This window comes from Chelonia mydas, chromosome 19 (assembly GCF_015237465.2).
Source record: "Chelonia mydas isolate rCheMyd1 chromosome 19, rCheMyd1.pri.v2, whole genome shotgun sequence".
In the NCBI taxonomy this organism is placed as follows: domain Eukaryota; kingdom Metazoa; phylum Chordata; order Testudines; family Cheloniidae; genus Chelonia; species Chelonia mydas.
The window spans coordinates 968,495-990,963 of record NC_051259.2 but is presented as its reverse complement, the minus strand read 5'-3'; the positions used below and the strand labels follow the sequence as shown (position 1 = coordinate 990,963).

At 47.2% G+C, this 22,469-nt stretch overlaps 2 protein-coding genes across 2 annotated transcripts in view; both read right to left on the bottom strand.

Annotated features, from left to right (window-relative positions):
* Window positions 1–391: 391 nt before the first annotated feature.
* YRDC (yrdC N6-threonylcarbamoyltransferase domain containing) lies at window positions 392–5,852 on the bottom strand. The gene is made up of 6 exons (XM_037881732.2): window positions 5,654–5,852; window positions 5,119–5,314; window positions 4,253–4,367; window positions 2,671–2,790; window positions 2,044–2,186; window positions 392–1,661 (listed from the first exon to the last, which is right to left on the bottom strand). Exons 1-6 carry the CDS (start codon window positions 5,814–5,816, stop codon window positions 1,592–1,594), a joined length of 807 nt encoding a protein of 268 aa, XP_037737660.2. The 5' UTR covers window positions 5,817–5,852; the 3' UTR covers window positions 392–1,591.
* Window positions 5,853–13,926: 8,074 nt separating this feature from the next.
* MTF1 (metal regulatory transcription factor 1) overlaps window positions 13,927–22,469 on the bottom strand; it is a 31,670-nt gene continuing 23,127 nt past the window's right edge. The window contains exons 10-11 of the mRNA XM_037881591.2: window positions 21,462–21,525; window positions 13,927–20,100 (exon numbers count right to left, since the gene is read on the bottom strand). Of these exons, the coding sequence (XP_037737519.1) occupies window positions 19,709–20,100; window positions 21,462–21,525 (456 nt within the window). The 3' untranslated portion in view covers window positions 13,927–19,708. The remainder of the gene's footprint in view (window positions 20,101–21,461; window positions 21,526–22,469) is intronic.

The following is a 22,469-nucleotide window of genomic DNA, read 5'->3' as shown; positions in this document are numbered from 1 at the left end:
TTATTGGTGGTTTCAGACCAATTTTCCAGTTTGTCAAGGGCATTTTGCATTCTAATCCTGTCCTCTGAAGTGCTTTCAACCCCTCCCACCTTGGAGTCATCTGCAAATTTTATACACTTCATCAGGTCCTGCCAACTTAGTGCAAGAGTGGAATAAGCAAAGAGCTATCCTATGGTTGCATCGCACTCACCAAAGCATCTGGGTTATAAAGCCCTTGTTCATCTTTTTCAAGATTTGATAAGAGTCCAGCTGCTCCATGTCTTGCTGCATGATGGGCCTGGTTTAGCAGAGTAGTTGCTAGTCAAACCCTCATCTCTACAAGAAGTAACTGTAGGCTGCAGAGATTAGTCTTCGAAAGATGAAAAGCCACCACCTCCAAAAGGTAACAGTGTACGTACAAAATTTACACTTTAATGGCACTAACACAAAGAGGCATTGCAGAGATCCAAACACGTTAAATCTAAGCATTTATAACACAGAATTGTGTTTCAAAAAACACAGTTTGGTCACCAGTTTTTAAACACTAATAAATATCACTATGAACAGATTAATTTCATTTAGTGTTCCCAGAAGAGTAAATACTGGCTCAGACCCTTTTGGCCTCCTCCTATTGTTCTAATAATCTTACTGAATTAAGATTTATAAAAACTACAGACTGATTCTAGTCCACAGGTCAGCTAAGTAGGGAAAGCAACAACTTCATGGGTGATGAAGGGAACAGTTCATGAGGGACTCAAAAGATTGCACTTCAGGGTCTGTCCTTTCTCCTTTTACCAGGAAAACAAACGGAAGAATTTAGTCTAGTATCAGGATTAGCAACCATCACTTAAAAGTAAAACTTAGATGACTTGCAAAAGGGATGCTTTTTTGACAACTAAAGAGCAGCTGAAAAGTTTCTCCTGCTTGGCACCGTTAGAAATATCAGGTCTAGACTTGCTACTTTTTGCTGGAGAACAGTAAGATTATGGCATCATGAGAAACAGATTAAAAAGCCATTTCCCTTTCAGGTGCTCTACTATTTAAGCCAGACACTCAGCAGACAGGTGGAAGAAGGATTCTCTCTACTAAAGGGGTCAAAGCTCACTCCTGCAAAACCAAGCAAGAGGAGACTGTGTATTCCTGATATTTCTAAGTAAAACAGAAGAAACATTTAAAAACTGTGGTGTGTGTTTAAGTCAAAACAGCAATCGGTTGCCTTTAAATCTGAATCAAACCAAAGTGCTGTACACAGGTATTTCAGTAAAACACGATCCTCTGTCCCATGCAAGAACAGCAGTTTCCCAAGATATTGCAAATAGACGTTTATTTCAAATCCTAGTAAACCCCATTGCACAAGGCAAAAGATCCCTTGTACGGTAATCAGGGATATTACACTTGCACAAGGAGGTCAGAAGTACTTGGTTTGTTTCTTACAAACATGCACAGCACACCAATACCCATTACACACAAATGATGAAAAGACCCAGGGTGAGACATGAGGACTGATACAACCATTGACCTTATTAAACAAGACCTTTGACACTGGCTTCCTGAAGAGAGGCACGTGGTGCCCAGTTTTACTGACTCTGCACAGCTTCCAGAGTTTGGTATCTCACGAAGAAGAAGGTTCTGATGTCAAGCCGTATTTCTTCCCCAGGATTTCAACTGTCGGTGTCAGTGCACTATGGAAATAAAGGCAAGTAGCGTGGTGACTAGAAATAAGTTCCCATTTGCAGAACTCAGTTGGTTCCACAGTTTTGTATTTTGCAGTGTAGGGAAAAAACGAGACCCAGCTGAGCAAGGTTATCTTCAGCCCAGCAGGGCAAAAGAGCAGTATATTATGAAATAGCAAGTTATATCCTGCTGAACCCAGTATCTGTCAATTTTCAGCATCTCTGGCCAGGCAAATTAGTTAGGTGTTAGAGAATGCTGCACTTTGAAAACATCGTATACTAACCACTGTAGGGAAATGGGCAAAACAAGCCCCATGTTTTAACTTTCAGTTGCATTTTGTTTTACCTAAAGTGAAAGCTGCAGCAAAGAGTGAAAGCAAAGAGTGCTTACCAGCCAGGCCGAATAATGGTGTATTTCCCAGATACAGACAAGTCGACCACAGTTGACCCCAGACGACACTCTGGACTCTGGATATCTCCAATTACACCTCCATCAATGACCAGGGACAACTGAGGCCAAAGGTCTTGGAATTCCTGAGACAAGAAGGGAAAACTGGGTTCAGCCAACTAAGCGTTTGGGGGGTTGTTGTTTTAGTTTTTAAATGGATACCACACGTGAAGCGCTGTCGGACTCTAGTGCCAGGGAAGACACCTCATTTCTCTGAGCTTCTGATCTGAACACACCATAGACATCAGAACACACGCTTTCACTATTTTAGGAGCTACAAGTGCCCTCTAAGGATTCTCAGGTTCAGAACCATTTGCTACATAATCATGTTTAGTAAAGTACACAGGAAGCCTTTAAACAGTCTGCATTTTAAACTCTGCCCTTCCTCAATCTTTAGGGAGGCTCCCAGCACAGCAGCAGGGATCTGTAGTCTATTGTGAAGGGGGTCTGTAACAGAAGGACGAGGAACAACCACCGTGGGAAAGGTGGTACAACAGGTTAGTAGCTTCTTCCAACTCCTATCTGAAATCTTAGCATGGCAGTTCTCCCCAGTGACAAAACCAGCCTTACCGAGACGGTCAGTGTGCTCGCCCGAGTACTGATGTTAGCGCTCGTTAAAGCCAGTGGTCCTGAACAAGCCTGTGCCACCTCCCTAATGAAAGTGTGATTTGGAATACGAACGCCAACCAACTAGAAGAGAAGAGAGGTGTGTTTATAGGCAACAGCCAAAGAGAGGATGCATTTATAGGCAATAGTCATTGAGCTACAGATCAACCATGTATCCCATTATGTTGTATGAAGCCCTGTTGACCTAAAGAAGTGTGGTCCAACTGGCAGCCTGAGGGCTGGATTTGGCCCACATAATGATTCCATCTCGCTGCTACCCCGTCCACTTAACAATTTTCAGCTATGCTGGGACATGCCCTGTTTGCCATGGCAGGGCATAACCCAGACAGTGCAGGGGGAGCTGGTACCATTCAGCCCCACAGGCCCCCTGTGGAAAGCCCATAAGGGCTCTAGCTTCCCCCCTCCTGCAGGAGGCTTGGGAAAGTACCAGGGCCTCCAGTTTCCTGCCAGCCTACAGTGCCAGGTCTCTGGCAGGTGCTCTCCCATTGGGAGGTACTAAGGGCACCCCAGCCTGTTACCTCCTGTGCAGGTGGTGGGTCCCTGGCCACTGGGCTGCTGCACCACTGTCTCAGGCATGGCTGGAGGGGGGGTAGTGGCTGCTGGGTCTCTACAGCCTCAGAGTCAGCTAAGGGGGGGCGCTGGGCCTGCTGTCCCTGCCTCCCTATGATCAGTGCAGCTGGCATCTCCCACTCCAAGACAGGGTGAGGGAATCTCTTTACTGCTGCACATGCCCCAGGGTCTGAGCACATGCACTGACTACAGCAAAGCCACGGCCAGTCTCCTCTCTGAGACTGGGATAGGGAAGGGGGATGAACCGCATACCATTAAAAATATTTCTGGGGCACATCTGCCTTGATATGTCATTGAAGTTCAGCTTCTAATTTTTGGACTGTCAGAGAGGGAACTAAACCGGGGGTCTGAACTATGGACCACCTGTGGCCCTACTGAGGGAGTTTCTCAGCTGGACAGCAACACCCTCAGCTGCTGCTTCCCATGTTCTGTTACAAATATTGAAGTTGACAGTGGGAGTCAAGTGCCAGAAACTTTTCCTCAGGGTTCTCACTAAGAGGTGAGCTATTATCTTATTTAATTTAGTTTTATTACTTCTTAACCCCCATGAACGCCTTAATGGGTAAATTCTAAATCCTTTAAAACAAGTGATCTGATTCTAGAATCTGGACTTCTATTTCTGGATGTGGCCCACAGAATAAAATTTGGACCACAGAAAAGGAAGGATAGGTCTTTCTATCAGCTTCATAAACTGTCTTGAGGTAAGCACCCAGCACATCAAACACTACAAGTTCTATCACATTCAGATAGGTGACAAGGACACCTACAAACATGTGCCAAGATGGACATATTTGTTATTGACAGGGCAGGAACTAGCTTCAAGAAGATGTCAGTCAATGCTGGAATGCCGTGAACACACAACAAATGTGAGTGGGAAGGCCAAAGAACTACACACAAAGAAGAAGATTGTCACCTGTCAAATTGCAGAGATGTGTGTCATGTCCCAAAGACTTACCGACGTGAAAGGGTTCAGGTCTTTATTGAGTTCTTCTGAGCGCTGCAATACCAGGGTCACAGGTCCTGGGAGCAGGTCCCGTAGCAGCTCTTCTGGCACATTGACATGACAGTACCTATAAAGTACACGGAGATGTACTTAAAATCGCTACAAGATACAGTCACGAGAGACTAACCATCACTGGGAATGTTTCCATGCTCCCAGCTACCACAACTCCCTCCCCTGAAGTTTTACATTTTTGCTATTGCACAGTTGAGACAGGAAGCAAAATACACCAAAAACAGGCTGGCCCTCCCTGACCAAAGCGCCACACAGTGAGAATTTTGGCAGTCCATGACCCCTCTCTGAGGGAGATTTCCCTTCCCTGGGCTCTCTAGGTACATCTGTCCCCATTTCAGTGTACGGGACAAGGTACCTGCTCTACTGTAAGCTGTGCTGGACATAGATTCGAGACGCTCAGAGAGGATACAACTTAAAAATCTATATTTGCAAACTCATCTTTTTCCCAAGGCCACCAACGTTAGATACTAAAACTGAATTCTGAGCATTCCATTTACTTTTGTGATTTACGCAGCTTGCATTTCTCTCAGCACGAACCATGAAGTCAAATTAGTCCGATTCACTTTTGCTTTGCCTATACACCGCTCGGAGTATTAAAAACTGAAGAACAAAGCCGAGGGCAGCGAGCTGGGAAGTGCCCACGTGCTGCAAAGGAAAGCTTGCTTTAAAACAACTTTCCGCTGTGGTTTAATGAAGCGTGGGTCGTTTCTGATGGTTTCACAAAAGCTGTTTTTTAAAGGACCCAGCCTCACCCAGGCGGACTCGCGGCCCGAGCGCTCAGTGTCCCCGCCGAGGCACACGCTCACCTGTAAATATGCTCCACCTCGCCCAGGCAGATGGCCAGGGGCTTGCCGCCATGCCGCCCTTTCAGCTTATAGATCTTCCCCACGGCCGCGGAGCTCTGGGCCAGACACGCTACCCCGTAGACGGTGTCGGTGGGGAGCGCCACGAGGCCGCCCTCCCGCAGGACGGTCGCGGTGGCCTGGAGGGTCTCCCGCCAGCCTGGGGGGAGCAGCGAGTGAGCCCCCGGCCCGGCCCCGCTGCCGCAGCGACCCCGGCCCCGGCCTCTCGGGCCCAGCGGGGTCCCCGTCACCCGGCCCGGGCGCCCGGCGGCTCCCGCTGCCCTGCGGAGAGAGGAGCCGGCCCAGGCCGCGCCCCCCCGCCCCGACCCCCCCAGGCTCCCCACCTCTCCCCACCCCGGCTTCCCCCGCGCCCGCCAGCCCCCACCCCCGGCTTCCCCCGACCCCGCGCCCCGGCCTCCCCCGCTTCCCTCGCGCCCCGCCGCCGACCCCCCCAGGCCCCCGGCCCCGCCCCGCTCCGGCCCCCGCCGGCCCCGCTCACCCTGCGGGTCGCTCTGCGCCGCGCGGCGCCCGGGCCCGGGGAGCGGCAGCGGGCGGCGAAGGCTCCGCAGCCCCGCGGCCCATCCCGGTCCCGCGCCCCCCAGAGGCCCCTCAGCGGCGCGGGCCCAGCCAGCCAGCGCGCCCCCCCCGCGCGCGCTCAGCATGGGAGGAACTTCCGCTTCCGCTTGCGCGCGGGGGAGCCGCGATGACGTCATTCCGGTCGCGCTCCTTCTTAAAGAGACAGGCGCCTCCAACGCCGGGGTCTGTCCCCGGCTCTGGGAGGGGCGCGGGGCCGCGTGGTGAGAGGGGGCGGGGCTGGGAGCCGGGACTCCTGGGTTCCATCCCTGGCTCTGGGAGGGGAGGGGGTCTGGAGGGGGCTGGGAGCCCGGACTCCTGGGTTCTCTTTGGACTGTCGGTGCGTTGCTGCCTGACCCCGTGGACAAGCCCCGTCGCCCTGGCTCCCAAGAGTCGACAGGGCCCTGCCCGGGAGCAGCGGCCCCTTCCCCCGTCCAGCCGCCTCCGCTCCCTGCCCTGCAGCGCGGTGCCGCAGAGAGCAGCGCCCGTGGTCCCGGGGCTCCATTGCCCTCATTTCACAGACCAGGAAACTGAGGCACGGGTCACACGTGACAGAGCTGAGAGCAAAGTCCAGGTCTTCTGGCCCTCAGACCTACCCCCTTATCCCTAAACCCATTCTGCCCCCCAGAACTGGGAACAAAACCCAGGAGTCCGGCCGCCAGCCATCCTCCTCTAAGCACTACCCAAACTGCCTTCTGGATGTGGCTTCCTTCCTTCTTCCCCCTCCCTCAGCCCTGGGAACCGCCCAAGGAAAACATGGACTGGCACCGAATTTAGAATGACCCTGGTGCTTTATGGCAATAAAGTTCTTGCAGAAGAAACTCATGGAATTTACTTATTGCTTGTGTGTCAGAGATCCACAGGGTCTGTGCTATCCCCCAGCTTTTAAACAGTCCCTCAGAGGAATCCCTTCCGTGTGCCAGACCCCCAGGAGGTCCCACTCTCTTCAGGGTAGGCCATGAGGCCTCACTGTCTTGGAGTCTGACTGCCTGGACTCCAGCACTCCTGCTTCACACCGTGAACTCTGCCCAGCGAGTCAACTGAGATAGACTCCCGATCAGAGATTTTACACTCTTCAGGGACGAACGCACCTCAGCGAGTATTTGCAGTGACCTCAGGCTGCCTTTCCAGAATGGAGCAGGGTTTGTCAACTGGAACACATCACTGGCAAATCCTTGGTTAGCCAAGAGAAGCAAAGATGAAGATAGGGTCCATTCTGGCCAAGACAGTGCAATCAGCCAGCTAAGCTGCTTTGGAATCCATTTCAGCTTTCTCCCCTGACCTTGGCTCCATGTCTTTCAGTCCCAGGTGAGAGCCCTGTGTCTTGCCAAAGGCCAGTTTTTGTCCTAGGCTCTCATCATCTTTTGGCCCACTGGTCTCCTCTAGACCCATGCTGAGTTCATGTGTTCTGCTTGTCACAGTTTCTCATGGATGTGTCAGTTGTTGCATGATTGGGGCTCTCCTTGCCTTTCCAGACCCTCCACTGATATGGGTCAGCTTCAGCCAGTCTTTTAATGACCCAGTTGTACCAACCCAGACAGTTAGTGACACACACACTCCTCATGTCTCCTGCTCTGCCCCAAGAGCACCTTTTTAACCTTTTTGCACCCTCTGAATAGCAAGCTCTAGTCAAGTAAGTCACTGCCAGGCACATCATTCATACAACTATTACAGAAAATTCCCAGTTTGTCACAGCATGTGAGGCAGGTGAATGAATTGTTCTCTACACTCTGTGCTGTTCAGGCAAGAGAAAATAGAACGGGTAGACAGTCATGAGGTACACTATCCCGTTAACATGCCAAAGGCTTCACCCTGGGGTGGCAATGCAGGTTGGGTGGGGTACAACGCCCCAGAGTGTAGTTCTTGTCTACTCTGCTAGACCTGCGTTCCCCGGCCCACTCTCTGGTTAACACCAGTCCATAGCTCTGCTTCCACAGTGCTTGATTTGCACAGCTGAGTGCTGCCTTTTTCTGGCAAATGCACCAAGCCACCATGCCTTTCAGATCTGCTTTTTCTGAAGCTCTTGAGAAGCTAACATGTAGTTCCAGCCTCTTTTTGCCCTGCCCAGTCCAAACATTAAGCCACCTCTGCTTCGTGCACTTCCAAATCTCTCTTGTCAGTATACGACTACAGAAATCATTCCTCATGATCCAAAGGATCCTGTGACAGCTCCATTTAATCTCATGGTACCGGTCACAAAAGTCCTTCCTTGCTTTATCAAATGACTGTTGTCCCAAGCTGGTGCAGGGCTGCCTGCTCTCTTTGGAGAGGACTCATCAAGATGGGTGCCACTCTCTCTTCTGGCACCCACCACAGGGACCTTTGATTTTACTACAGCGGACAGCAAAGAACAGAGACCTGTAGGATATAATTTAGCGAAGCTGGAAGGAAGGAAAGAATAGGTTTCTTACAAAGACTACAGTTTTGCTTGAAGCCTTAAGAACACGATATAATTAGAGGTGCAGCCTGTTTAGAAATGGAACCAGCTGAGGTCTCAAGGGAGACAGGTGGTAGCAATTGACTCACTGAAGGACGTTATAAATAAGGCCTCAGCCGGCTGCTCTAGGAGAGCAGAAGGTGATGCTGGCTGCTTTTCTTCAGTGCCAATACTAGCTGGGAACAAAGCACGTTCTAGCTAAATAGTCCTCCTGGGGCAAAGAATTTGTCATGTAACAAATAGTTTGAGAAAAACCTTCTGTTTTTTCTCTTTAAATCCTTTTGTGCTTGGAAGCTGCCTTATTTCCCAGGATGGTTTCTGAGTGTACAAACTACTCAGTGGAGCAGGTCCCAGTGAAATTTCACTGTTTGCCTCAAGATTCTGTTCTGGCTTTTTGATTAACTTTTTCCTGGAGTGTAAGTGTTCATGTCAAACGCTCCTTTGCCTAGCTTTGGAAATTGATGACCTGCTGGATAATTTATCCATCTAGCTCAAATTGGGAATAAGTACCTTGTTCACCACACCTTTTCTTGACCTCTAATGGCGGAGAGGCTAAAGAGACAAGCTCTGATTTTCTAGTTAACAGGGCCTGCTCCAGCACCACCCTGGGTTTTTAATTTGTTATTGGGAGTAGGGGAGAGAAACCCCTTATAACTGTGATTTTTTTTTTTCAGTGTTACTGATCCACTCTGGGAACTTGGTGAATTGGATGCCAACTCCCACCCCAACTGTCCTGCCCCTTAAGATTAAAACTAACTGCTCTCAGCTCTAGCTTGGCAATGGATGCAGAGGACGCTATGAAACAGGATGCTGAGCAGCCCCCAGACACTGAGTCACTGGTTCGTATGGTGTACGAATGTGTGTGGTTTATGGCATGAGGAGATGGAGGCTGGCAGTAGGGGTGAGGTTAGGTTTACATGTAAGAATAATTCAAATGTCTGGGCAGTTTGTCTTTTGTCAACACCATAAAGCAGCATTTTAACATGGACTCAAAGAAGGAGACTGAGCTGGGTCCGGCTCACCACCGTGCTCCAGTTAAGGGGGGTGGGGGGGTGTGTGGATGCAGTTCAGGTTAGGGGCAATACTAGAATTAACTCAGTGGTGAGGACAAGCCCTGTGCCTAGCCCAGCTGCTGCCCTCTCCAGAGGGTTTATTGCTTTTGTTGAAACACTGATTCAATTTCCATGTTCAAGACAAAGTGTAACTAATGTAACTGCTCCAGTCCTGTGGATTTCACAGGAACGCTGCTGGGCACTGCAGGCAGCTGCCAAGGAGGTTCCCATTGGAACTGATGCTGCTTGCTAGGCCTGGTGCAGATTACGAGACTCACACGGGCTCTGGATGACAAAGCCCAGGGGGTTCCTAATTACTCTTCCCCTGACCCTGGAGAATGTCCTGTGGTGACTCCTCTCCTTTGCAGGTTGAAGGTGTGAGAACCCTGCTAAGAGCCCTTGAAGTCCGGCAGCAGTGCCTCCTGGCAAACATTGCCAGCTGCGACGAGCTGATGGCAGAAATCACCAGTCTTCAGGCTGCTCTCTGTGTTAAGTATTGTAATCTTCCCCACTTTCCTTGCAGCAGGGCCTCTGTAAAGAGGGCCCCCGAGGGCTTTTCCTTTAACATTACATGACTGGCCAGCACAAGATGGAGCAACTCCTGTAAGGAGCCCTGGTTTCCACAGGCCATATCTCCCCTGAATGGCAAGACCATCTTGTATAAGTAGGGGCATAGCGAGCAGATCGAGGGACGTGATCGTTCCCCTCTATTCGACACTGGTGAGGCCTCATCTGGAGTACTGTGTCCAGTTTTGGGCCCCACACTACAAGAAGGATGTGGATAAATTGGAAAGAGTCCAGCGAAGGGCAACAAAAATGATTAGGGGTCTAGAGCACATGACTTATGAGGAGAGGCTGAGGGAGCTGGGATTGTTTAGTCTGCAGAAGAGAAGAATGAGGGGGGATTTGATAGCTGCTTTCAACTACCTGAAAGGGGGTTCCAAAGAGGATGGCTCTAGACTGTTCTCAATGGTAGCAGATGACAGAACGAGGAGTAATGGTCTCAAGTTGCAATGGGGGAGGTTTAGATTGGATATTAGGAAAAACTTTTTCACTAAGAGGGTGGTGAAACACTGGAATGCGTTACCTAGGGAGGTGGTAGAATCTCCTTCCTTAGAGGTTTTTAAGGTCAGGCTTGACAAAGCCCTGGCTGGGATGATTTAACTGGGACTTGGTCCTGCTTTGAGCAGGGGGTTGGACTAGATGACCTTCTGGGGTCCCTTCCAACCCTGATATTCTATGATTCTATGATTCTATGACCAGCCGGGGGGGCGGGGGGGTGGGGCTGCTTCATTTCTTTTCAATTACTAAGTTCATTAGAAAATGTTATGATCTCCGGAAAGCAGCATCTTGACCCTAGTGCCGTGAGGTTGGTGGCACCCTTGAATTCTGTGTTAAAGCGGCTCCTGGGAGGCATTGGACTGATGCGTGTGGTTTTATTATTTGCTAGGCTCCTGCCAGAACAGAGGGCAGCTCCTTGCCTGTGCAAGAAGAGAACAAGAATTCCTGAAATGCTTAATGAGCTGGTCACCTGAGGGCTATTGATGAAGGAAGCCACTACAACTCTCATTGCCTGTACCCTACAAAATATACTTGGCCCTCTAGTCCCTGAACCCTTCGCATGCGTTTGGTGTGGTGTGTAAGGGCATGTTGCTGTGACCTCAACTCTCAATCGCGTTGTCTAGAAATAAATGACACAACTGTTTGCTCTAGCTCTGGGAAAGCTTCAGCCTGTCACAAATTCATACCCTGGGAAAAAAACAGCCTGACAACAAGCCCAGCTCTGATCAGTGCTGCTAACCCTGGGCAGCTGACCCCACTCAAGCTCTCTGCTGTTGCCTTGGGTCACTAACAGGAAAGTAGATTCCCCTCCAGTCTCATGATCTTTTAGCGCACAGCTGGAACAGTTGCACTGCAGGGGCTGCATCTTGCCTTTTGTCCTGATGATCTGTCCCCTTCATCCCCTCCTGCCTTCAGCAGAGGATAGCTCCAGATTGTAAATTCCTTCCCCCTCATTCCTACCTGCATTTTGAAGGGGGGAGGAGTGTTACCATGGAGCAGTGACTCCTCCCTGAGGGAGTGTGAAACCTTTGACAGCACATCAAACAGCTGCTGCTACCTTGCTTTCTGCTCCATATGATTTAGGCCGCTCTGGGGGCTGGAGGAGATGCAGAAGACCAGCAGCTTATGTGTCCTGCTTCCCAGCTGCCCTGGTTTGACACTAGACATTTCAGTTTAGGAGTTTGAGGGAGCTGCTGCCAGAGGCAACATGCTTTGATTTCCTTCAGTCTGACTGAGAACAGGTTAAAGAGGGTGCCTACAATAATCATGGAAGAATTGACCCACTTTGAGCCTCACTGTGCAGCTCCAGAGCGTTCTGCTCCTGGAAAGGCAGGGCTGTGGCTCTGGCTGGAGTGAGATGAAGCCTGAGTGTGGCCCCTGGTGTGCTCTGACCAATGCTTTGTACCCAAAGTGTGATCATCTCATGGGCCTTGTCCTTCCCCCATCTGTTTGTTGATTCCACCTATTTTATCATCACAGACTTGGTCCTTGTCCTGAAGAGCTTGATTCTCTCCCTTTCGTGTCTCAAGCATCTAGCACAATGGGGTCTCAATCCTGGAATAGAGTTCCTTTGTGCTCCTGTAATACAAATCCTAGACCACTGACAATATAAGAGGGCAGAACACAAAGTCAGCTCAGCTGCTGCGGAGAGACTTGCCCAAACACTTCAGCCCTAAATTATTAGGGGCCTTATGTACCCCCTGACGTCCTTAAATTGGCTCACCAGGTACTTGTACAGAGGCCAGCAGCCAGTACGGATTCCCTTGCCCCTAAAGCAAATAGGTGCCCTCCTTTGGCAGCTTCTGGATAATTTTTGAGGCCAGTTACTGTGCCTGAGCCAGGCTCTCACCTATTTGAGGCTTTTCATGAATATGCAATGCCCATATGACCCTCTCTGCGTTAATGACTGCAGAGACCTGCAGTCCCTGCTAGCTGACGGTTATAAAGGGGTGGCAGGCTAAGCAGCAGCATGGTACAGTGGTTAGGGTACTAGCCTATGACTTGGGAGACCTGGGTTGCAGTACATGCACCACCACAGACTTTCTGGGTAACCTTCAGTAAGTCACAGTCTCTCTACTTGCCAAATCACAAGTACCTCCCCAGGGTGGTATGAACTCAGCTGCTACAGAATAAGTACAGAAGATAGATAATGCCAAGGCTGGGCAAAGAAGCCTTTCCTACTCTTATTCCTCAATCCTTATTAATAAGGCATGGTCTAGAGCAGGAGTGGGCAAACTACAGCCTGTGGGCCGTTTTAAGTCAGCCCTCGAGTTCCCGCTGGGGAACGGGGTCTTGGGCTTGCCCCACTCTGGCACTCCAGTCAGGGAGCAGGGTTGGGGGACACTCCACACGGCTCACGGAAGCAGCCGGATGGTCCCGCTCTGGCTCCTACATGCTCTTATGGGAGCTGCAGGGGCAGTGCCTGCAGACGTAGCAGCATGCAGAGCCGCCTGGCCGTGCCTCCATGTAGGAGCCAGAGAAGGGACATGCTGCTGCTGCTTCTGGGAGTTGCTTGAGGTAAGCACTGCCCGGAGCCTGCACCCCTGAGCCTCTCCCCATGCCCCAACCCCCTGCCCCAGCCCTAATTCCCCTCCCACCCTCCAAACCCCTTGATCCCAGCCCAGAGCACCCTCCTACACACCAAACACCTCATCCCCAGCCCCACTCCAGAGCCTGCACCCCTTCCTGTACACTGATCCCCCTCCTGCCCTCAAAACCCCTCAGTCCCAGCCCAGAGCATCCTCCTAAACCCCAAACTCGTCCCCAGAGCCTGCACCCCCAACCAGAGCCCTCACCCCCTCCTCCACCTCAACCCCAATTTTGTAAGCATTCATGACCCGCCACACAATTTCTATTCCCAGATGTGGCCCTCGGACCAAAAAGTTTGCCCACCCCTGGTCTAGATCCTCTTACGTACCTGAAATTCTAAGAAAGGCAATCTCATTTTCCAAGCTCAATTTGTTTAAAATTCTTTGAGCCTTTCCAAAACAAGGCTGGTGCCATGGCTGGTTGTGTATTTGCCAGTCCATTCTCCTTACCTCCTCTTGCTCTACTTATATTGCCCCTTATGCTCCTTATAACAGACTACTACTTAGAAATACTTAGGTAAGCACCTTTTAACCAGGAATACTAAAATGAGAGAGCCCTACAGAACAATTCTATTTTACCTTCCTCATTCCCTCTGCAGTTTCAAATGGATGAAGATATTCGTTCCTCAATTCCTGGAAGGTGGGGGTGTGCACTGCTGAACAACCGCTGCATTTCAGGGGTGAATGAAGTGATCCCTGTATGCTGAGTCTGGGGGGTACTCTGGGGTCTTTGGATGAATGCTGTCCCTCATGATTATTTGGGGGGGGGAGGGGGAAGTAGTATACAGCATAAGTAATTACAACAGCTGGTCTTAGTCCTTTGCATGCATCTTAAACTATTCCACCCTTACACATGCCTGAAAGTACCTTTATGGACATGAAGGTTGTGGATCCAAAAACTTTAATATGGGGCTGGGGGGGGGAAGAAATCCAATTGCATAGGAAAACTATTCTCTCTCAAAGTCTCAGTGCCCTATTCTGATGGAAAGGAGAGCAGAGTGCTCAGACTCACATTCCAGAGAAACTGATCATGCCCTTGAGGAATGACTCCAGGACCACATTATTTAAATAAGCATTTAATTAGGATTCCATTAGTATTAATATTGCTTTCAATTCCAAAAAATGTTAATTTCCACGTCTTAGCAGATATTTCAAAGTACAATATTAACTTTATACAAAATGAGCAATTAAGCAAACACCATTATTTCACATTTTACATTCTTCAAAAATACAAATTCATATTTACTCTTTTTTGGGTTTTGGAGATGCTCTTCCTTTGGAAGTACTGTACCTGTAACTAACATCTTCATGTTGCTGAATGCAAGTACATTTGTTCCCATGTTTCGTAGTTAAATAAATTCCTTTAATACCATACACACACATTTGAGAAATTGATGTGTTTGTTTTTTAAAATCATCTCCAAGACCATTGCCCAGCTCCCAGTACGTGTAAAACATAAGCAATAAAAACATCCTAAACTCTTCCTAGATTTGCTGGTCTGAAGATTATGCAGAGATCAATGCTGAAGCAAATGCTCAATAACTAACCGGCAGCTACCTGCCCTCCTAACTGATGCTAGTCTGTGCAAATAAAACAAAACGTCAACTATTATTTTCTCTCCAAAATAAGGGTCAAATGAATAGCTTCGGTTTATAAGCAGGTGGAAGGACACAAAGCTACAGAGCAAGGAAAACCTTTCAATGCCAGCTACCGTAGCTACGATACTGCAAAAACATACCCTTGATTTTGCTGAAAAAGGATCATATGAAAAAAATTTCTTGTAAGAAAAAGTAGAAACAGCATTTAGTTGAGAAAGAGTACACTGCATAATGAACCAAATTTTGGCCAGCTTGCACACCACCAAAAGCATGGTGTGGGATTTTTAAACTAGTTCCAAGAACATACACATTTAGACTATGTATGCTACTACATAAATATCCAGTTTAGTTTGCATTTCTCAGTGCAGACACAGAATCCAACTTCTAGTACGTATGATTTATATCAAGACAAAATGAAAAAAGTTAAAAGTTCAGCCCTGTCCATGAGTATTGACTACAGTAACATTTATAAAAACTTGACGTTGTTTCCAAAATATATTGAGGAAAACTACTAATTAAAACCAACGCAATCAGAAATGTGTCGTGTTAAAGAGATGTTTATTTTTGCCTCACAGCCTAATTGACTCTAATTATTAACTGTTTTGGCCAGCTCGCTCGTATTGGTAATACTCTGCACTTTGCTCTTTTCATTTGTACATCTCAAAGCATTTACAAAGGTGAATGAGCATCATTCTCCCCATTTTATGGATGAGGGAACTGAGGCATAGAGAGGTTAAGTGACTTGCCTGTGGTCACACAGCCAGTCAGTGGCAGAGTCAGGACTAGGTTACTGGACTCTCAACCCACTGCCCTATACAATGGACTGTGCTGCCTCCCATTTCAGTTGCCACATGCATAATATTGTCCATAAGAGACTAGTTTTTCATCTCTTATGAGCTCTGAGGCCAATTTTACCTTAAACTAACAGTGCCCCCCTCCCTCAAGCAGTTCCAGACCCTCAGGCTAGCCATGAGTTCATTTGCCAATGCTTACTTCTAACTGGTACAGGAAGAGTATTGTAAACAGGTTAACAACGTTGCTGCGGTTCAAAAGCAGTATTTGATGATTCTGCTGGAGAGTTATTCTCAGCGAAGTAAGGCAGATAACATGACATCGAAAATGATTGTGAAGACAAACTCTAAAAGGTGCAACATGCCTGTCTAGGAACAGTTTGTCACGTCTGTTCATGTTCATTCTGAAATGAGATTGAGGGGGGACATACAGATGAACACAACAAATAAAAACAGCCTATTACTTCTAACACAAGTGATAAGCAGCTTATCAGAAAGCTTGAGAGAGCAGGGCCTGCTAAAGCACTGTGCTCCCAGTCGAAGTTTTGCATAGATTGGACATTCGCTAAGGATACATAATTTTGTTTGTGTATAGACAGGGTAGGGTGACAGGTCACTGAGCTACTGACTACACAAATTCAGTTAGGCAGACACAGACCGACCCCAGGGGACAATGATCTTTAGCGACAAGTATTGCACCAAGGTAAGTGCTCATCTGTGCACACCCCTGTTAACTTTTAATCAGAGCAAAAATAAACTTTCTGAAAGTATATACAAAAGAAATTGCAGCAATTGGGTTAAAGATAAAATAACCTAAAGTGCATTTTAGATACTGGTATGAGGTTCTGCAAACTCGTCTTTCTGGACACAGTCAGCATTACAGAAGTCCCCAATTCATACATTGTTCTATGTAATTCAGTACCAGCCCTGAACAAATGCTGACTTTCTGTTCCTAGGAGCCTCTACCATCTACAAGCATGAAGAGTGAGTTCTCCTACCTCCAGCTGCATGTTCAGTCAGATCACTGGGGTTACTTACTTGCCTTCCAGAGCTACCAATGTTGGTATTTAGACCAGTTCTGTACTTAGTTTGTGTGTCCTTCTAGAAGCTATAGGAACCAAGTAAACCTCCATGAGCCATCAAACAGCAAATGCTTAAACACAGAGCTATGCGGAGCAGTGCAGTTCTGCTGTGAAGACTGATATGGAAAAGAATTCACAAATTGTATACACTGTACAGGTCGTTCACAACAATCTCAAAGGCCTGACAGCGCATACTCCTCTCTGGGAGTCTGATGTCAAGCCTGGCATTTGCAGGTCTCAAAAGGTAGAAACTTTCCCTTCCTTTTGTCACAGTGCTGTGAATTTACTGAGCCAGGGAAAAGTCTCCAGCTGCCCTGGGGTCAGGGACTCTGACGGCTCAGCTGCAACGGCAAAGACGGCACTTCCCTGCCAGGCACTCGCAGGCTCCTCCACCAGAGTGCAGGGGATCCCTGCAGCGGGGCACAGCTTTTGACCGTGCAGCCTTTCAGGCAGTACAGGAGCCAGCAGGGCGCGGGAGGGTGCTGGGAGTGCTTAGACACATGCAGCATAATTTAACATTCAGACACATAGAGCACAAGTGAAAAAAGTAAAGAACATTAACAAAGCAACTGCCTAAGGGACGCGTCTTTGTGCTGGGACAGGCAAGGTGCTGATGAAACCCAGCTACTCTGCCGTCCTTGGGAGCCCTTCTTAGCCTCACCTAAACTGAGAATATTATAGACCCACTCCCAAATCACACCAGGTCAGGTGCACATATTCACACAAGGGAGTAACTGCACACCCAGTGTCCCTGAAGGAAAGGTTACCAAGTCCATCAGCTGCCCAATGTTTCAGATTTAGGGCCAAATCCTGGTTCTTCTGAACTCAATGGCAAAAATTCCATGACCCCAGCAGGACCTGGGATTTTATACTTTTACTTTCTCTCTCACACACTCACACTCTCTCTCAAATGCTCTTTAAAAAGCCAAATACCTAAGCAGCGCTAGAGACAAAGGTGCAAGTCCCTCACTGCTGCCAGATTGCTGCCCTGACCCCACACCTCCCACTTCCATGCAACTTCAAATCAGAATATGAAACGGGACAATTGTCAGAAGTTCTTGCAAAGACATTCTCAGCTAAACAGACTCAAACCTATTTCATGTGTGTTCAACAGCCATCCTCACTGCTGCCAGCCTGCCTGTGTCCCGAGCGAAGGCTGTGAGATGCCAGCCCAGGTCAATCCCCTTGCAGTGCTGCCCAGCAGGGTGGGGTGGTGTCCCAGAGAGAAGAAAACACGGGAATGCTTTGCTAGTTCATATCTTACAGATGAAAATCTCAGTGCTACAGCAACAGTAGGAGGAACCCCTACGCACCCCGACCCTGTGGTATGTCCCAGCACCACTGCACTAGGAGCCAGCACTTGCTGGAAAGAAAAAGCAGCCAGAGAATTTCCAGTCCTATTGCCGTCCCGTGAGCCCTTGTTATTAGGGTACCCAGGACACAGAGTGTACTGTGCTCGTACTGTCACCGCTCTTCACAGTTACAAGTCACCTATTTCACTGCCCCTACGCCTTCACCCTCACCCCATCCTCCCACGCTGTACAAGTGGGGGAGATCTCCAGACTGGCTGAACGCCTGCTCCCTTACGTTAATTCTGTCTGCACCTAGGCAGTGAGTTTGCAACTGGACAGAACAAGAGATGAAGCCATTGTCCCAGCCTAAGAATACGTCAGATGTTGGTAAGGCTACACAGCTCTCCGGAGGGTTTTAGAAGCCGACACACCTCAATGTAGTACATTAAGAAGGAAGGTTTGGCTGCTCTATCAGGATCCTCCCCAAAAACAGGTGCTGAGTGCAGCTTCAGTAAGATGTGAGTAAACAGGAAGAAAACCTAAGGGAGAGAAGGGAAAGGCCTCCACCTTCCAGGAGTTTGCATCCTTAAATCTAGTGAACACAGTTGCTCAGCATTATTTGGCTTATGGTCATATCACTACACCTAACACCGTAAACTGAATAAAGACTATTTAATATTCTTTCCTTCAACACAAAAAGACTCACAGCCAAAGCCAGACAGATGGATAAAATACTATAAAATTACATCTTTTAAAATAATGCAGCATAAATAAACCATTTAAAATGAGACTGCATTTATTGCAACATTACAGGCTTTTTGGTGGAAGGGGAGTTTGTGGTTGTTTTTTTTTTACCCTGAGTCAGTTAGAATAGAGAGTTTCAGCTTGATATGAAAAACTACTAAGTTGTGTAATGCATTTTAGTCAGGAAATAGCCCCATGCACAGAGAGCTGACACTACAGCAGGTTGGAGGCAGATTCAGGCAGGGATTATAGAGTTTAACAGAAAAGAGGAAGCATTTCTGGACTGTTACAGGACATGCTCACTGAATTCTAGTTTACTATATGCTGACAAGGCATCATTGTCAACGAAAGAAGAGAGTTATCTGCAAAGGTGTTGCGCTCCTGATGAATGAGGGGTGGACTTTTAAAGCCTGACTCATGTTTCTACAGAAACTCGGATGTTGTTCTTTTGGCCACTCTGATCAACAGGCACCAATATCACCAGATGTGACACCCACCACATTCTGCAAGAGGCGGCAACCAGAGTAGATTCTACATAGGCAGAAGCTCTGACCACATTTCTAAATTAGGAAGCAATGTGCCTGAATTGTACTCTCTGCCCTGATTTAAATCAAATGAATAAACACAGCAGGAGCACAAGTACCTCATGCTCGTCTTTAGGAACTCCCCAAAGGTTTCAGTTGGCTTTGCTACTAGCGTTAGCCTAATAAGAACAGCCAACTCCTCCCACCGACTAGGTGATGGGACAGGTATCCCATGAACAACAAAAGCATCTTAAAGTATCAATCCAGAAAAGCTCCAGACTAGACAACTCCTACTACAATAATACCATCTTCTGCTACAGAAGCGTCATTCTCTGGGCCCCTACTATAGTGCATGGTCAGTATCAGACACAGAGGGAGACAAAAGGAGATTACAGACCCAAGAGGTTGTAACAAAAGACCCACTCGCTGCCAGTGCCGAAACCCCCAAACATAAAAGTGACATGCAACAGGAGACTGCCTGAAACTAAAACCCCCTTTCTCTTTTAATAATCATTATGCAGACAAGTAACCTTAACTTCCATGTTCACATATGACAGCAAGCAAAAGTGACAGACAGTGCAGCCAAAACAGTTCATATATAACTTAGCTTTTTTTTTTTTAAATCTTTTTTTTCTTTAAAGATTCAACTCCCAAAGATGGATGTTCCTGGGACACAACTAAAATGACACCCGAGAAGCAGAAGTAGGCCACAAAACTTCAAAAAAAGAAAAAACTCTTGTGCCTTCAGTGTCTGCTTCTAAGGAGGAGGATTTTAGCCTCCAGGTGCAAGGAAGAAGAATCTGGAGCATCTTTACTTGGAGAAGCTGCTATTCAAACCAATTTCTTCCTCCCCCTGTAGTAGTGCTTCAATTGGAATCAGATTGGATGGGGTTTCAGGGCTTTGGAGGGACAGGAAGTCTGATACGTCTATGGCACTTAATGTTTCAGTCTGCGAGTCTGAAGGGTTAGCCATCTGACCGGTGGGCTCACAGGAAGAGGAGCAGGAGGAGGAGGAAGGAAAAGTCTCAGGCTGCAGCTGAAGAGTTGGCTGCTCCAAAGTTTTCGGGTCAGGCGAGGAACATCCCTTTTTACTAGCTGCTTTCTCCTTGGCAGAGTCTCGGCAGGCACAATGACACTGGCAGGCCTCCTCTTGCTTTATAATGATAACAGGAAGGCTGAGACCAATCTGCTGAACAGAGTTTCCTGAAGGTGAAATGGAAAGATACAAATAGGCGCAGAAGTGAGAGAACTGCATAATCTCAGTGCAGTGAGATGCACGTAATCTTTTAGGGTTAATTCAGATGTAAACTCCTCATAGCAGGAAACTCCCATTTTTGTTTGTCTCAAGTAACATGCACGCCTATGGCATCATATAAACAACAACTATGAGATCAAGGGAAAGGGAAACAGCATTTCAAATAACCCTAACTAAAAGCTAGGGGAACCGTGGAAGCCCAAGTCATCATTAACCTGACTATGAGCTAAAGCACATAACTATAAATCTGCTCAGCCGTGTAAGAGGCAATGAAGGTAACAGGTAGTCAGAGCTGTGTCAAGATGCATTAGACCAGCACTGATCTCTTTGCAGCTAGTTACTACTAAGTAGAGGAGCAACATTCAGCCTGCCTAGGTTTCAGTCATTAACTCCTCTTCTTATAGTACAGGACTTGACCTGTAGTCACAGGATGAAGTGGCGTTTAAAAATTAAAGCCCTTTTCTGTTTAAATGCCTCTGTCCCTTTAAAGCAGAGACAATCCCAAGGGATTGTACTATGGCCTCCCATCAGCCTCCCTTTCTCAACACCTCAAAGTCAGCTATCTTCCTGTTCATTCTCTTCGCTCTGCTTTCCTGTCTAGTGACTGCAGGGAGGGTTCTTTCACTTATGCTCCTCTGTTTATTTAACGCTGTCTCCTTTCCTTTTTTAAAATCTCATCTTCAAACCTGCCTGTTCTCTTTAGCCTACGACTGATTTTGTGAAGCATCTGATATTGCGTATGAAAGATGCTAGATAAAAACAAAATATATGTGACTATATATTTTATTAGATGCAACTCAGAGAGGTGGTCAGCCAGCAAACTGTTGGTGCTGGATGGATTAAACAATGTAAATGATCAGCTGCTCCCTCTCCCCTCATATAAGGATTTAAGGTTGGAAGTGCTCTAAATCTCAGTGAATGCATTAATTATCTAACTTAAAGGAGCTACTTTGACTTCTTCCATCTCACACACACATACCATTAGAATACCACATTATTTTTAATAAAAGAGATAACTAATCAAGACAATATATTTAGCAAACTTCTCCCCAGTAATCTTCAGTATTATCTTTGTTTCCTTCTTAATGTTATAATGCAAATACCCCCAATAAGGTCAAACATGAGTCTCCAGTGAACTAGGCTTAAACCAGTACCCTTTAAGAGTGTAAAAAGCTGAAAGTTTTCTTGGACTTTTTAACTAGCAATTAAAACACCCCAACAAGTACTATTCAAGGAGATGTCACCTATTACCAAGGGAATGTCACTGGGACTATAAACGGGTAAGAAGTTGCATTTCAAATGTTCATACCTGTGTTGCCAGCCACTGGTAATGTGGTGGTAAAAAAGACTTTCTCCACCTTTGGAACTTGTGGCTTTAAAAAAATAAAAACACATTTGATGCAGTTAAAATCAGATCTCCAACTAAGCAAAACCAAACTCCAAACAGCTGTGAGCAAGAGAAACTTGTATCCCAGAGCAATGACTGGAAAACTGGATTACAAATTACGTAGTTTGGTTTGATACGGTGACTTCCATGTTCTGGATATCACAAAACTGGGACAATCACCTAGGTAGTCCTGAGATACTGAACTGAGGTGCTGTGAATTTGCCAAAACACATTGTTCACACTTCCAACAAAATTAATTAATACTTAACCAATATTCCATTTTATCCAGAGCGTTCATATCAATGGCTCTTTATTCATTGGCATTCACAACAGAGGAAGCTTTTTCAGATGGCATTGGCTCACTACTTAAAAAGAACAACACAAACTATTCTTCAGGTCTCAAACCCACAGATTCACTTAGCATCAGACACATCCTTGTTTTGCAGAAGATTTTTCATTATTCTTATATACAAGGCTCCTCCAATTTATGAGGCAATAGGATTAAGCTATGGAAATGTATAAACTATGAAATGCCTCAATGCTGAAAACACTATAGAGTTTTTGTGCTTCTATTTTGTCACAAAGATGGATATAGTGAGCTGTAGCTCACGAAAGCTTATGCTCAAATAAATTTGTTAGTCTCTAAGGTGCCAAAAGTACTCCTTTTCTTTTTAATTAAATACAAGTTACTCTCGGGCCTCACACTGCAATGCCACAGGTAAAGCAAGTCCACATCCTCTGTGAGGCCTATACAAGGAAGTTTGCCAAACAAGAAGAAGAAGAAAACAACCCACTAAATCTTCCTCACCTCTGGATTTTCCAGACATTTTCTCCTTCATGACTACCTTTTAAGTTCTTCAGGGCAGGGATTGTCAATTTGTGATCTGTACAGAGCCATTCACATCACCACTACCCAAAACTGAAGCAGAC

Bases quoted from the DNA above. Each gene is read 5' to 3' on its own strand.
- YRDC (XM_037881732.2), bottom strand. From the start codon at position 5,816: ATGCTGAGCGCGCGCGGGGGGGGCGCGCTGGCTGGCTGGGCCCGCGCC. The intron at 4,368-5,118 runs GTGAGCGTGTGC...TGTACTTTATAG, and splicing joins GAGGTGGAGCATATTTACAG to GTACTGTCATGTCAATGTGC. The intron at 2,791-4,252 runs GTAAGTCTTTGG...CTTCTCTTCTAG, and splicing joins ACCTGAACCCTTTCACGTCG to TTGGTTGGCGTTCGTATTCC.